The sequence below is a fragment of the Pseudorasbora parva genome, chromosome 19 (assembly GCF_024679245.1).
Source record: "Pseudorasbora parva isolate DD20220531a chromosome 19, ASM2467924v1, whole genome shotgun sequence".
NCBI lineage: Eukaryota > Metazoa > Chordata > Actinopteri > Cypriniformes > Gobionidae > Pseudorasbora > Pseudorasbora parva.
The window spans coordinates 30,375,326-30,391,443 of NC_090190.1; the positions used below are offsets into that span (position 1 = coordinate 30,375,326).

General features: G+C 37.6%; 1 protein-coding gene across 2 annotated transcripts in view; it reads left to right on the forward strand.

The window, feature by feature from the left end:
* The window catches only part of atp9b (ATPase phospholipid transporting 9B), a 76,082-nt gene that overhangs the window by 867 nt on the left and 59,097 nt on the right, over nt 1-16,118 (forward strand). For both annotated transcript variants that reach the window (XM_067426577.1, XM_067426578.1), the window contains exons 2-7: nt 5,624-5,797; nt 11,255-11,405; nt 11,981-12,094; nt 12,180-12,288; nt 13,603-13,661; nt 14,176-14,227. In XM_067426577.1, coding sequence (XP_067282678.1) covers nt 5,624-5,797; nt 11,255-11,405; nt 11,981-12,094; nt 12,180-12,288; nt 13,603-13,661; nt 14,176-14,227 — 659 coding nt within the window. The remainder of the gene's footprint in view (nt 1-5,623; nt 5,798-11,254; nt 11,406-11,980; nt 12,095-12,179; nt 12,289-13,602; nt 13,662-14,175; nt 14,228-16,118) is intronic.

A 16,118-nucleotide genomic window follows, 5' to 3' on the forward strand; every position in this document is an offset into this window, starting at 1 on the left:
GGCATCCAGCTGGTTGTCAAATACTGAGTCTAAGGACCACTTGTGGCATTGCTGCTTGAGAGTATGGACCTGAACCAAAGTGATTGCTTAATTTAATTTCATTGTTTGGCGTAATGCTATCACTTTGTGAAACGTTTTGTGTTTTATTTGAGAAGGAAAGAGCAGAAGAACTGACCACAGTTAGGAGAGATGAAGTGGACCACCAGCTATGCTTGGTTCATTCTTTGCTTATTCTGTTGTCCTTCTTGATTTGTATGGGTGGTTAAGCAGATTTGATGGCGATCTGATTTCTATTATCATATAATTGAATACAAATATAAGAGGTGGGCCTGCAGGGTACAAAAGTCTCACATCGGCCCTGCTAAGACTGTGCCAGTTTATGATTACAACAGTCAGTTAACTTGGTTTTCTTTTTTATTACACCCATTTCTGCTTAACCACTGCTGAGGCAGTTTAACCAAGCTTTTTTAATGGACCTCAAAGGCTAAAATTCACATAGACACATATTAGAGTGATGTGTTTTTGTTGACATACCTTAATAATAACTTGCATATTGTGGCAGAAACCGATTAGCCTTTGTAGAGCTAATATTTGTAATTTCCCATTAGTTCAGTCTCTTGTAACAGTGAATCTCACAAAACTTGTCAAGAACATGTCTGGAAATTTGCCCCAAACTCAAAAGAAATGGGGGGGGGGGGGGGGGGGGAATGCTGTTTTATGCATACTGAGCTTTTTACACTGTTAAAGACTTGGATTCCCATCCTAAACTAGACAAAGTTTCAAAAACTAATGTTGGACGTTTGATGGAGTATTTCTGTGTTAAAAATACTCCTTCCGGTTTCTCACAAGTTTCGGAGAGTTTTTTTCGAGTATGGCTCGGATTGACGTTAATAGATCTGAAGGTCCTTGTATGGGCCGTACGGGCTCTTCTCCCGGTAGGGTGCGCGCGCGTGCGTGACTAGAGCGAGAGAGGAAATGCACGGCCATAAACACTCAGGTGCAGATCCAGTCGATTCAGGTGCCGCACTCCACTTTATTCCTATGGGTGACTTCAATGCTTCAGCACAGCATTCCGGGAAGGCAGCGCTGCATTTGACCTGATTTGAACGCAGAAATGACGGGAAGCTTCACAACATCGCTTCAGTCGCGTCGCAAAAGTGGATCTCCACCGTTCACTGCTGTCAGGACTTTACCAAATCATACCAAAGAAGTGTGTTTTTGACGGAGCGGTCCCAGCGATAAAGGTTCGATCCTGCTTTGGAAACAGCCGGTGAGTAAAACTGCTTCAAATGTCTGTGCTGTTGGCTCGTCGCGTGAGTAAACATCAGTAAACAACACGATCGCGTGCTTCGTCATTCAAATGCGCTAACGGACTCCATTGTTTGTATAACGTTACACTAGTCTGACGTAGGGCTGGGCGATATGACGAAATATATCGTCTGGACGATAGAAAATGTCTATCGTTTTATATAAGGCTCTATCGCTTACGCCACGATAAGGTGTTTATGGCAGAATTTTACGTCAAAATGCACCTCACGCCACGGCATGCCCATGCAATACATAAACGCGCTCCCTCTGTCTCTCTCTCGCTCTCTCACTCACACACACACGCGCTGCAGCCTCCCTTCCACTCACGTCACTTTTAAAATCCCCCACAGCGCGAAACACGAGTCCCGCAAACGCGCCGCAGAGAGCTAATGGCTCCTTAGTTTCGAAATGGTTTGGGTACTAGGTGATCGCGTTGTAAATAAAGGCGTTTGACCAGCGTTAGAAGCTCATTTGAATCATTGCCGCGGCTCATTTAAGAAAATGACAGCTCCGAAGAGACGCCGCTTTAGTTTGAGGTAGTGCTAACAATAATAAAGAAAGACGATCAACACCTTATGTGTTACCACTGAAATGAAGATGTAATATATTTCCAAATGGAAGCCCATCTTAAGCGAAATGCAAGCTTCATACTGTCGTCTGCCCTGGCTCTAACCTCGAGTGTTTACTTTTTGCAAACCTTGTGAGCGCGCAAACCCAAACGCTGTGACCTCGCGCCAAATGTTTTTATTGGTTTATTAAGTACAAACAGGCGAGTTATGAAAAACTGAGTGCGAGGGATATGTTCAATCACACAAAAAGATTTTGGAATGAGACGGCCAACTGTAGTAGCGTTTCGTCCACTGTCTATAATAGCCTAATTTAGAGATCACTTTTTTATTTATTTTAACCGACACCTTTGATCGGTTAACGTTGATACGGTCAGCCATCGGTCAAACGTTCATCGGTTAACATCCCTAGGCAGGTGTTAACTTTACTAACAGTCTTGCTTTAAAAAAAGGTTCTAAATAAAATAAAAATGTAGTCCATACTACCTTTATTTGTTTTGTATATCATTTCAAACTGCATTTCCACATTGCAATTTTGTATAGACTATTCATAAACTGAATTAATAGAAAGGTTGCTATATCGTTATGTATATCGTTATCGGGATATCAAATGAGCTATATCGGGATATGAAATTTTGGCCATATCGCCCAGCCCTAGTCTGACGTGCAAAACCGTTTTGCTTGCTACTGCTAAGGTTTAGTCGCATATAATAGTCCATAAACCGAATCATGTCCTCATAAACTGCGAGTAAAGACACAGAAATGTTGACAGGCCACTAAATACAGTACATACCACAGAGACGGACGTCCTGATGTTGCTGTTTCTCCTGTTCAATTTATTTCAGCCTCCGAATGATTCTGGATCATTATCTGTATTAGCTGAGCTCGATAGCCATGAGTTTCTCCACGCTTGAGGACGTCACCGCTCGTCATTCTTTAGCTCCGCCCACACGATACGCCTCCAGACGCTCGTTTTTTTCCGGAACCAAGTACAGCCCATATTTCTTTTATAAATATAATAAAACTAAAGACTTTTCAGAGATATGAAGGATGCAATAATACTCTATAGGTACTCAAGATTGACATGAGATTGACTGAAACTGAGTGTTTCACCCCCCCCCCCCCCTTTAAAGGTGCACTATGTAGTATTTTTGCAGTAATATATAAAAAATTATATATTTTTATATCTACAGTGGCTGTACAATAATTTTACAATGCGACGAAAATAGTTATTGTGCGCAAAAAATAAAAATAACAACTTTATCTTCGAAGTTATTGCTGTGAACTCGACGCATGCGCGAGAATTTGACGCAGATCCGCCGTTCAGATACATGACCCGGAAACGAAGAGGAGCGCCGCTATCGCGTGAGTTCACGTCCGAGACCTACACGGAAGACAATAACTTCGCGGATAAAGTCATTATTTAGATTTTTTTTGCGCACAAAAACTATTTCCGTCGCATTGTAAAATTATTGTACAGCCACTGTAGTGAGATGGACTTTGTGTCGTAATGTTGTAATGTGTAGTAAACAACAGGATAAATACAAAAATGTTGTTTTTTGCCGCATAATTGTGTAGGGAAAGCCTGCTCTCTTTCCCACTTTCTCTTCCACTCAAACGCACAAACACATAGTACGGACAGCACACACTCGCACAGAAACGTGTTGTCAGCACTGCTTTATCAGTAAAATAGTTTAACAGCTTAAAAGCTACTTGACATTTCTCACTAGTGAGGTAATAATGGTGCTGTTCTTGGAGCAGATAAACGTACAGTTTCGTTATTAGTAGAGGCGCTGCTGCTGAACTCTGTTGAGAGACGCGTGCTAAATCTCTCTTCCCTCTTTGAAATACTCGAAAATTACGTTTTGCAATTAGCAACAGAGAAATTAGTCCTTCACAGGAGTGTTTTAATAGGTAAGTTCATCCAAAAATGACTCACTTACTCACCCTCTTGTCGTTCCAAACCCATAAGACATTTAATTTATCTTCAGAACACAAATGAAGATATTATTGATAAAATCCAAGAGCTTTCTGAATCTCTATAGACAGCAATTTAATTAACACGTTTAAGTTCCAGAAAGGTAGAAAAGACATTGTTAAAGTAGTCCATGTGACTCCACTGGTTAAAACTTAATTTTATGAAGTGACGAAAATACTTTCTGTGTGCAAAAAAAACTAACAAAAATAAACTTTATTCAACAATTTCTTCTAGCCTGCATCAGACTCTTAAGCTGTTGACGCAGTGTAAACAGTGCAACACTTCCTAGTTCTACTTCAGAACGACTTCGACATGAACAACGTCGGCCAATGGTAAGCCAGGGGTCTGGAAGTGCTGCACTCTAAATTTATACGGGTTGGGAACGACATGAGGGTGAGTGATTAATGACAGAATTTTCTTTCCTGGGTGAACTAACCCTTTAAGGACAAAAACCTGACAAATGTCTTGAAATGCATCATCTGTTTTTTCTGAACAATGTTTAGTGTGGTAACCATAGTATAAGCTGAATAATTGATTCCGTCTCCAGGCATTTGAGTTATTGAAAAATAATCCTCTTCGCGTCTTGGCCGCATTACCACCTCGGGTGTGCGTAATTTTTCGAATCATTTAAAGGCCCGTCGTCAATTATTCCTTACGGAATCCAAATGAATCAAGCGGTTTAAATCCGAGTCTTCTCAAGAGACACAATCGCTTTATATGATAAACAGATTTAATCTGCACTATTATTTACACATTGATCATGCATTTAGCACATGAAATATGGTAAACAGAAGGACAAACATACTTGATTTTTAAGCAGATTTGATAGCGATACCTTTTTGTTTTTTATTAGTCAGTCCTATCTTCACTATACAATGTGACTGTTCTGTGTTTTGTGGAGGATCACTAACTGATCTCTCAAATCTGTCTTTTTTCCTTGTTCATTCTTTTTGTTGGAAAAGGAAGGTTCCTTTTAAAATCCTTAACAGTAGAGTTTGTAGGTTGTTAATGTCCACCATTGTAAGTGTATTATGCTTCTTTAATAATTTATTCAACATGATATCACTAGCTTAGGAGGGCTTGTTTAGGCAGCATGGTCTGAATCTGTGTCTTGTGTGTGTGTGTGTGGCTTATTTTAGTGTTCAACTGCAAAAGGTTGTCAGTGTTTACAGTGATCACGAGGCCTAATTGCATGAATTAGCTCTATCCACGGACAACTCTAGAATGAAAAGGGAGCGTGCAGGTTTTGACGCTAATGCTAAAGTGGATCTGGTGCAGAAACGGCAGGGCTTTTGTGTGGGTGGAAGCTGATATCCTCTTGGGACGTTGGCTGTTTCAGAGTGTCACAATAGCATTCTGCTGATCTGGGTTTGAGACTCGTCTCGATAAATGAGGAACACGGTGTGAGAGAGGAACAGTTCCTTTAACTTCTGCATTTTTTTTTTGTTCCACTCATTCATGTAGGCGCCTTTAAAAATGTCCTTATTTCATTCAATGTCTTTTTATATTTGAGAGGTAATAAAGAAAGTAGGAATGTTTTTTAGGTAACAACGAGCGTCTATTTATTACATTTGAGATGTGACGCCTTCATTTAAAATAGAAAACCTATACAATTTATGTAGCTTAGCAGGTCTTTTAGCTTTTTGTTAATTTATATAAATGAGAAATTAGCCTACACAACTTTTATTATTTATACATTTTGGCTAAATATAATAATGCTTAACTTGTCAGAGGTCTAATGCCATCCTTTATTGTAACTATGGTTCATCAGGTATCAGATTGAAGACGAATCCTCAAACCTTGATGAGATGCCATTGATGATGTCAGAGGAAGCTTTCGAAAACGATGAAAGTGAATATCAGACCCTGCCCAGAGCCAGAGTGAGTCAGAGACGCAGAGGACTGGGCTGGTTCCTCTGTGGAGGATGGAGGGTCCTGTGCAGCAGGTAACAGCCTACATGAGAGCTTATATTAATATTTAACCATAGTTACTTTTTTCAATTTTGGAATGTTCACAAATGATCCTCTAGATCAATCAATCAATCAACTTTATTGATATAGTGCTTTTACAATCACGATTGTGTCAAAGCAGCTGCACAGTGTTAAACAGGACAATATTGCAACAAAATTGATTCGGCTGTACAGTCGCTTCCGGAGAAAACAGTGATGTTATCAGCCTATTTTAATTTATCATAGTGACAATGTTGGCAGATCAGTATTATAGTTGATTAATACTGATAATTAAATAAAACCTAATTCATACATTTTATTTGTATATTTAGTTGAATAACTTTGATCATAATTTTAGTGTCCCCAACTGAGCAAGCCAAGCCAAAGGCGACAGTGGCAAGGAACTAAAACTCCATCAGGGCATGATGGAGAAAAATAAACCTTGGGAGAAACCAGACTTAGTCGGGGTGCCAGTTCTCCTCTGGCCTATTAACACACCGTGTATGATTATTATTCTGGCAACCTTACAGGTCAAAAAATCATATTAGATCGGAATATTCAAAATTTCAACACCGTTTCAAATTTAAAAAGACATAGACATAGTATTAGCTTCTCCAACGTGAACCACTTTTTAAATTTGACACTGTCTCTCAAAAAACGTGATTCTCATGGTGAAAGATGCTGAAAAGAACAAAAAATGTTAAAACATTGCACAGAAGGAATGTGAAAACTGATGTCACAGTGAGGACATTTTCACACTGGTATATAAATTTGCCACAACACTGATATTTCTCGATTTTAATCGATTCTAATTTTTATGAACCGATATTGATTCTTAAATCCCATGGCTCGATTAGTCTATCCTGTTTACAGTTCATGAATGAACATTGTAACACACCTTCCCATCCAATAAATCACAATAATATTTGTGCTTTGTTACTTTTTTGATATGAAACAAAGTCTCAGATTTCAAATTATGTCCATTTCATTACGAAATTCAAAAAATAAAATACAACTTTGGTGCGCTATAATTTGGCGTGACAGATTGCTGTAGCAAGTTCAAGAGAGCGGCAATGCGCAGCTCACATGAACTGATCATCTTATCCGTTTTAATAGCAATAACTGCGCGTAATAAACATGAATGAACATCTTAAGGTATGTTAATATACAGTATATCTTACCCAAAATCAGATATATCACGTAATCACTCAATCAGTTTCAACCGCAGAAAGATGTCAATAAAACAGCTTGTAAATAAAATATAAGGTATAATCACATTTACCTTTAGAATACCATATCCAGTGTGACCATAAACTCGCTAGTGAGCTAGAAAAAGGAACTCTAGAGAGGAGCATTTTGATAAAAATATGCACCACATTACACATTCAGTATAATTTTGTTCTTCAATATTTAATGCATGTTTGAATAAATCAGTTAAGTTCTTATGACGGCCACCCTTTTAAATGTTTATATTTTTAAAAAAAATGAATTGCAGTAGAAATATTATTATGTAATTGTAAAGATAGATAGATAGATAGATAGATAGATAGATAGATAGATAGATAGATAGATAGATAGATAGATAGATAGATAGATAGATAGATAGATAGATAGATAGATAGATAGATAGATAGATAGATAGATAGATAGATAGATAGATAGATAGATAGATGTCTTGCTAAAACATTTAAAAGATCTTGGCCTTCACCTTTTGTTAATAAAATGTCACCATTGTCATGCAGCCTATTGTGTGTGTATGTAGTGCTTGTGCCAGGTTGGCTCAGCTCCTTTCTAACGCACCGGTAACTGTGCATGAAATACACACACAAGCACAGGTTGTGTTTTTTGGTTGAGGTGCTCTCTGCGCATCATCAGTCAGAAGGTCATACGCGCCAACCCAAAATTTGCTTATCCATCCAACAATATCAACGGGCTCAGTGTCTATTTGGACGTGCATTCCCAGAATATCTCAATGCCTTTTGTGTTGCATCAATGACACGTGACGCCAGCGTGATTAAAAGATATATTAGTCATTTATGGTTATGAAAGTGTGTGCTTGACTCATCTCCACTTGTGCACTAGGTTATCAGCAGCGCATCTCAATTGTAAGCTGGGTATTGATTTTTTTCTTCTTCTCCTCCTAATGAACAAATGGGATTTCACACAGCTGACCAGTTTGCTGCTTTCCAGTAATTTTCTGTGTGCTTAGGCAAAGGATTATGAAATGAACAAATAATTCAAGCAGAATAACTCTGCTTATTCAAACGGCTCTATTATTTGAACTACATTCATTTGAGCAAATAATCTCTCTTATGAATCAGGGAGCTGGCACTTACAGACAGGAGACAAAAGGGGCCAACACAAATATTATTATATTTTTTTTTTCAAGGTTTATGTAATTTAGTTCAGTGCCAGCCAAACCAATCGGCATGACTGTGTACACTGCGCAGAGTACCGGCAGAGTACCGTCACGCCGTTCAGCAGGGATGGCAACCGCTAGAATATAAAATGAATATGAAGGTCAACAAAGTGTTTGGCGCTCTCTCTGACCTTCACAGCGGAACGGAACATTCGTTTTACTAGGGAAGGGTTTATTTAACAGGGGTGTTACAGAGGACATAATCTACAGGTTTGTTGGGGTGCTTCTTGTAGTATCAGTAGGCCTGCGTGGAACCCACAGGAACCTCAGAGGTTTGTCATCGTTCATAAAAACTTGCTTGTTTTTATTATCAGTATGCGTAGTAGTCTCAGTCGACATGAAGTCAAAATGAACTTGTTTTTTACTATGCATGAGTCTTCAATACATGAAAATGTATTACGGAAGTAAAAATTAGTTGATTTTTAACATTTAAAGGAACACTCCACCGTTTTTAGAAATAGGGCTTAAGTACTATTCGCACGGGATTAGTATTATCTAGGGACATCTGTGATGTCATCGATATCGTTTTGAATATTTTATAGTAATAAATATAACTTTGTTCAGTTAGAGAACAGACGCCATGAACTGAGCACAGACCAGCGGCAGGAGTCAGATTTCATTTATCACGAGTGAGAAGCTGACTATATACGCCGGAAGATTTAGTTTTCAAAGCTAAATATAAAAGCGCCCATTTAAACGAGCTTGTTGTACTGTAGGCTACTGTTGTTTTTTCATTAAGAATAGTATTGATGTTAATGTTAAACACACCATTCAAGCAATTTGCTCCCAAATTGATACTCATTCTAAAGTGAAAGTATAATCCGTGCAGCCACATGGGAATTCATAACGGTGTACATTATTACGGAGCCTCCATTCTTCGTGAAAGATAAAGATAGAAATGCCTTTTGCAATAAAAAACCTTGCAAAAATGATCTACGATCCGCCTTATCCTGGCCAAATCACAGAGATGCCGATTCGCACAGGACTAATATTATCGCAGGACCTCGGTGTTCGGCGAAATATGGTAGGTAATTTGCGGGGGAATTTTTATTTTACAAATAACCGACATGGCCGATTCGCACAGGATTAAGATCACAGACATTCTCTGCAATTTTTACAAATCACCATGTCCCAGATAATACTAGTCCTGTGCGAATAGGGCTTTATTCAACTTCTTTCCTACATTTAGATATGTGGACAAATGCATTTTTGTCTCAGTGCATGCATTGTTTTAGTTTGGCAGGGTGCACTAGCTTAGCATAATGAATGGAATCCTATGTTGCCAGATAGCATGTCCCGAGTAAGTGATCAAAAATTTAATTAAAAAACCCCCACCTAATTACCTCTTGTGGCCTGCGTATTCACAACAAGTACAAATAGCGATGCAGATTAAGACTAGGCGATTTCCAAGGCAGATATTTACTTGGGACTATACTATGGGGAAGCACAGGCGAAGCACTGCTCCTTGGGCGTAGAGATATCATGGCTCTCATCCTCACATCCTCCGGCTGTTGAGCGATCGCAGTAGCTGTGTCTCATTTCGGAAGGCTGCGTCCTCCGGAGGTTGCATTTGAAGGGTGCATACGTCATAAGGCCATTTAAAAATCTCATTAAAAAAAATTATTAGGACACTCCAAATGCGACCTTCGAATGCGTCCTTCTTTCACAGGAATTCGGAGTGTGCATGAGGTGTAGCCTTCACGGCTGGAGATAACCCACAATTCTTTGTGTCTCTGTTAACAACTGTCATTTTTTTTTATATTATATGAAAAAATGGCACCACCGCCAGGTATACATGCAAGCGTAGATGTGGTGTTTAAATTAAGTAGTTCAAGCTTTTTTTTGTTTTTTTTAAAGCTCTATTACCTCAAACAGATAGCTGTGGTAAACAGGATTACAACTGTTTAGTACATTTTAAACATTGAGAACAGTACATTGCTGTCAAGACAAGAAAAATGTCATAGTCATTTTCAAGTTATAAACAACGCAACGAGGCTGAACTTGTTGGCATAGCAACGAGATACTTCCTGCCTGTGTGTCCTACGAAGGATGTTTCGTTTAATTCTGATTGAGAACACTCCGTATACTGCATCCTACACAGGATGTGTCCTCCGGAAGATGCAGCCTTCGAAATTTAACGAAATGATACACAGCTATGTGTTGCGTGATATCTCTGCGCCCAAGCAGCAGTGCTTCGCCTGTGCTTCCCCATAATATAGTCCCAAGTCAATATCTGCCTTGGAAATCGCCTAGTCTTAATCTGCATCGCTATTTGTACTTGTTGTGAATACGCAGGCCACAAGAAATAATTAGGTGGGGGTTTTTTGTGGATTTTACTCAGGACATGCTAGCTGGCAACATAGGATTCCATTCATTATGCTAAGCTAAGCTAGCGGCAACCCTGCCAAACTAAATGCATGCACCGAGACAAAAATGCATTTGCCCACATATCTAAATGTAGGAAAGAAGTTGAATAAGCCCTATTTGTGTGGAGTTAAACAGTGGAGTGTCCCTTAAATACTAAATTAAAATGCTCTTTTTGAGAGTTTGGAGAGCGTCCACACTGCTCTTTTACTATTTTCTGGCTCTACCATTTCAGTGTTACTTCTTAGTGGAAGTGCTCTGTGTCGTCTGCTTAAAGTTCAAGTGAAACTAGACTGAGCTAGGCTGCCTTCGCTCTCTGTAACATCAGTTACATTAATGTTGCATTAACGTCAGTTGTATTTCAAGTGGAATCAACTGGATACGCGTGACTGGTGATGAATTCCGCAAAAGGTCTCAGTGTTCGTTTTCAAGTGCCTTTTAAGTGATTAACAGGGTGATAATTCAACAAAATCGCCGGTTTTCAGCGCAACCCTTAAATTAGGAGTAATGGCCAGCCTTGATATTTGTTAATTATTCGGTCAGGGATATTTTTAAATGAAGACCATTTACTGGAATCCGGGCCTGAACTGTGCCTGTAGCACTGTGTCCTATAAGTGAATTTGTCTAATCACTGGATGATCTTTTTCCTCCCGTGGTCTCTGTCACGCAGCTGTTGTGAATGTCTGGTTCACACATGTCGCAGGAAGAAGGAGCTGAAGGCTCGGACAGTGTGGCTGGGACATCCCGAGAAATGTGAAGAGAAGCACCCCAAAAATGCCATCAAGAATCAGAAATACAACATTGTCACTTTTGTGCCAGGGGTAAGGCCATATAAACATAAAAATCTGATGGATGTGTTTCTTTGAGAGCGCTAAAGCTGCAAACTACAGAGTTGTTTATCATTTGTAAGATGTATTATTATTTTTGTATGTTTATGTCTATGTCTATATTTAAGTTCAAATAACTTTTTTTTGTGCCTGTGTTGATTCTTTAGCTCTCGCTAGGCTGTTTAAAGTGAAATCTCTACCCATTGTACGCACAGCAGATTTGCTCCGTAATCAGGTTAATGTGTAACTAGCTGTGAATTAAGGAGGTGTAACAGCAGTCTAACGGATCTTTTTCCACTGAGTGTGTAAGCGATCTACTGTATTATGACTGCTGGCGATGTCTTATTCAGAGGAACGCACCTTGTGTATGTGTCCTTGGCAAAGTATTTGCAGCTTGTATGATGAATTATGTATAAGCCAATCAGGTGTGCCTCCAAAAGCTGTGTTAGGATGTCGCGTGTATTGCTGTCATTACAACACTGAGTACTTCAATGTTTTTTAATCATATTGTCATTATCACATTTCCATCAAATATATCACTGATTTGCTTTCTCTTTCTTTTGTTATAGGTTCTTTACCAGCAGTTTAAGTTCTTCCTCAACTTGTATTTTCTGGTAGTGGCTTGTTCTCAGTTTGTTCCATCGCTTAAGATAGGGTATTTGTACACTTACTGGGCCCCGTTGGTGAGTATATCTAACCTTACGAAAGTGGAGATTGAACTCTAAAATGTAAATTCCTTTATCACTTTTGTTGTTCCTTGTCTTTCAGGGTTTTGTGTTGGCTGTCACCATGGTGAGAGAGGCAGTTGACGAAGTTCGCCGCTGCAGGAGAGATAAAGAGATGAATTCCCAGCTGTACAGTAAACTCACAATGAGAGGTGACCACAATGTGACGATGTGTCATATGCACATGTTTTGAGCTCCATTGACTAACTACAAGATTTATAGCTCTTGGAACCTGTGAAGAAAATGAAATGAATTGATACAGAGTGTAATTTATGTATCTAGGGGTGTAACAATATAAATTGTGTCACAAATTATCGCAATACAACAAAAGCAATATGTATTGCGGATAGTGACCATATGTATTGTGTACAGTTCACCCAAAATAAAAAAAATCACAGTTTTAGTGTCAGTACTGCAGTGAACTACTATATATAATATTAAATATAATGTATAATAATGCAATGGGGGAATATTTAAGGGACCTGATATTGTGAAATCTCTTGTTACGAATGAAGTGGCCTACATTGTTTTAAATATATCTAGTCAGTAACAGAAGCTTATTGGTTTAAAATTAATTTCCAACCCTGATTTAATACCAAATTTAGCATTTTAATCAACAGTAAAAAATTGCTTAATTTTTTACACACACACACACACACACACACACATATATTTTTATATATGATATATATTTATAAATAAAAAAATGCTTAAAAATATACAGTACATGCGTGTGTTTGTGTATTTATATATGCATAACAATTATACACAGTATATATACACAATTATACTTGGCGATTAATTGCAAGTCATTATTTAACAGCACTACTATTAATCTTTTTAACATTTAATTAATGTTTAATGTAAGTAATTGTGCAAAAAAGATTCTATATTTCTCAAAATACATCCAATGACAGAAAATATTACATTTAGTAGCTATATAAAATATGCAATTTAATAATTTTATGAAAATATTACATGTATAAAGGTGCAGTCCTCCACATTTCTGTGAATGACAGTGTTTGAGTCATGAGTGTATGCAACTTGTTGAGCTTCGATGATCATTTAATTTCACCATAGAAAGAATACACGTCTAGGTTTATTTTATGAATAAATGATCTGTGAAGAATGTCTTTCTCCATCTTGTGGGAAACGAGTGTCTCGCTAGGGCTTTTGTGTGCATGTTTGTGAAATCTTAGCGGCTCTGTTCAGTCTCGGTCAGCTCTGAATGTTCGGATCAATTTTTAGAGAAATCACAAAGAACAGAGTGAAAGCTATAATGACAAATTGAACAAATAAAAAATACAAATGTGCTAACTGAATTAAACACTGTTAACCCTTATTGATACGTTAACTTGTACAACCCTAATATTTAACATTTTAAAAAGTGTTTTTATTAAATGTACATTGCCTAAGGCTTAATAATTCATTTCTAATTACAATTATTTGTCCATCTTGCTTTCCAGGGAAGGTCCAAGTAAAAAGCTCAGACATACAGGTCGGAGATTTAATCATTGTGGAAAAGGTTTGTTGTCCTTTTTTATCCCTTCTTCTCTTTTGTTGTTCAAGGTATCAGCATAAACTTTCTGCTACGTGATCTGTCACATGAAATCCTGTCATTCTTTCAGTGGGACATTGTGTCTGTCTCTCCCCTCACTGTCTGTGGTTCGCTTTAATTGCTTGCTAGGGAAATGACCTTGTTCAATTATTCAACACAACACTAAAATAGGACTAACGTTACAGAACTGGAGTCACTGACATGCATATGTGTATATATCTATAAAATATATGTGTAATGTATGCATGTAAAATTATTATATAATTGATTAATCTTTAAAAAAAAATTCAAATAACATTGTTCATTTTTAGTAAAACAATGCATCTTAGCATGTGTACAAAAAAATCTTACAGCATAACTAATACACAAATATCTCTTAAGATTATAAGATGCGTAGGTGGGCAGCTCACTCAGTTTTAAAACTGAGATAGCATCGAAACCCTATGTGCCTTTGACCAATGTCTAATGTTTTGTTTTATAGAATCAAAGAATTCCTGCTGATATGATTTTTCTGAGAACCTCTGAGAAGACTGGTAAGTTTCAATCTTCACGGACAATCAGAGCTTTCAGTTGTCCCTGGTAACTACTTGTCATTAAGCCAGTGGTTTCTAACACTGTGCCTGCGGCCACCTGCAGTGCATATGCAGTCTGTGAGTCACTTGTACAGCACATTTAACAAAAACAAAAACAAAAAAACACTTTATTTCTTAATGTTCTTTCTTTTATATTCACCCACTCACACAAGTGCCACTTGGTTTGGATATTTTGTTGAAGTGAGCATGGCTGATGCTTTACTTGCTAGTTTGGCACTTCTTGCATTCTGAGAAACAATGTTCTCTGTGCGAGAGAGAGTGAGTGTGTGTATGATTACCAGATTTTGCCTTGACGCTGAGCAATATAAATGACTTAGTCACATTATGACACATTATTACAGTATTTTTTGATGTGCAGTTTTCACCAGCTGCTGAAATTGCTGTTCTTTTAGTGAAATAAAATCCTTTTGTTTTTATCTGATGTGCTTAACCAGTGTGTCTCTGTCTTCAGCTGTGATAAAGCAAGCTGTGTACTTTACTTCACTTTACTTTAAAACAATTCAAACTTAATTTTTCTGTTTGTTTTTTAGATTTTCTGTATCTATAAATATATTCCAGAGTTCATTATTAACCATTTCTTAGTAAGACATTAACCATGCCTTATTGAGCAGATGCTTTAATCTCTTGTATGGTTTACTGAAGCATGTGATGTCCATATTTCACCCCAACCCCAAAATACTTTTGTGTGTGTGTGTGTGTGTGTGCAGAAAGTCAATGAAATCTATTTTAAGGACCATGAAGATTTTATATATATAATATATCCAATAGATTTCATTTACTTTCTGCACACAAAAAAAGAACGTATTTTGAGGTTGGGGTGAAATATGCACATCACATACTTCAGTAAAGACACACACACACACACATATTGTTTATGTTTATATATATATATATATATATATATATATATATATATATAGAGAGAGAGAGAGAGAGAGAGATTAGAATAAACTTTATAATTGTTATATTTTATATATACAGTAAATAAGTATATATATGACCTGTACTGGCAAAATTAGTCACAATGCGCAATGGCTTATTGCGAGCTACAGGCAAAACAAGTGAAAAATATCAAATTTGGTCGAATTTGAGGTTTTCACAAAAATTACGCCCTCGTCTAGTGACCCCAATCCTCTGAACAGCATTTAAACATCCAAAAGTATCTTTATTTGTACGTTTTCTGAAAGGAGTAGCTTTCCCTTGTCCATGAAAAATGCTGTTTTTCTCTGCTCTCTTCTCGATCGCTGGCGCTTCCACTCAGCACAAATGTGGTATCGTTTTAAAGCACGGCATTCCAACTTCATGAATATTCATAGTGAATTCTCAATAGCATGAGTCTGAACCAGTGAAATGTGATTTTCAAACTCGTGCCAAAAACAGATCTTACACACAGAGTTACAGCATTTCAAAATACCTGTCTTGGCGAGTATTCATGCAAACATGTTATGTCTTAAGTGAACGTTTGATTGACTGTTGTGGAAAAATATCTAATGTGTAACATTATATAAGATCCGTGCGTTACAGTAGGTCTTAATATATAGGTCGTCTGTTTCATTAATGTTGATCAAACAATTGTGGTATCATGGGAAAAAAAGTTGAATATATGTTTTTCCTATAGATATTTGGTTGTAAATTGGTGTGTGTCCAATTTGGAGTAATTACCAGGAATTTGAAGGTATGGTTGCTGGGTGATTTGTGCTTCGGAACCTTCAGAAAACTTGAAATGGGCTTTGCTGGCTCAATCGACAGGTGTAGCTCAGTCATTTTTTTGTCCAATTCCTAAAAATCATACATCAATTTGAAGGTTTTTCTTTTATAGACAATGTGAAAA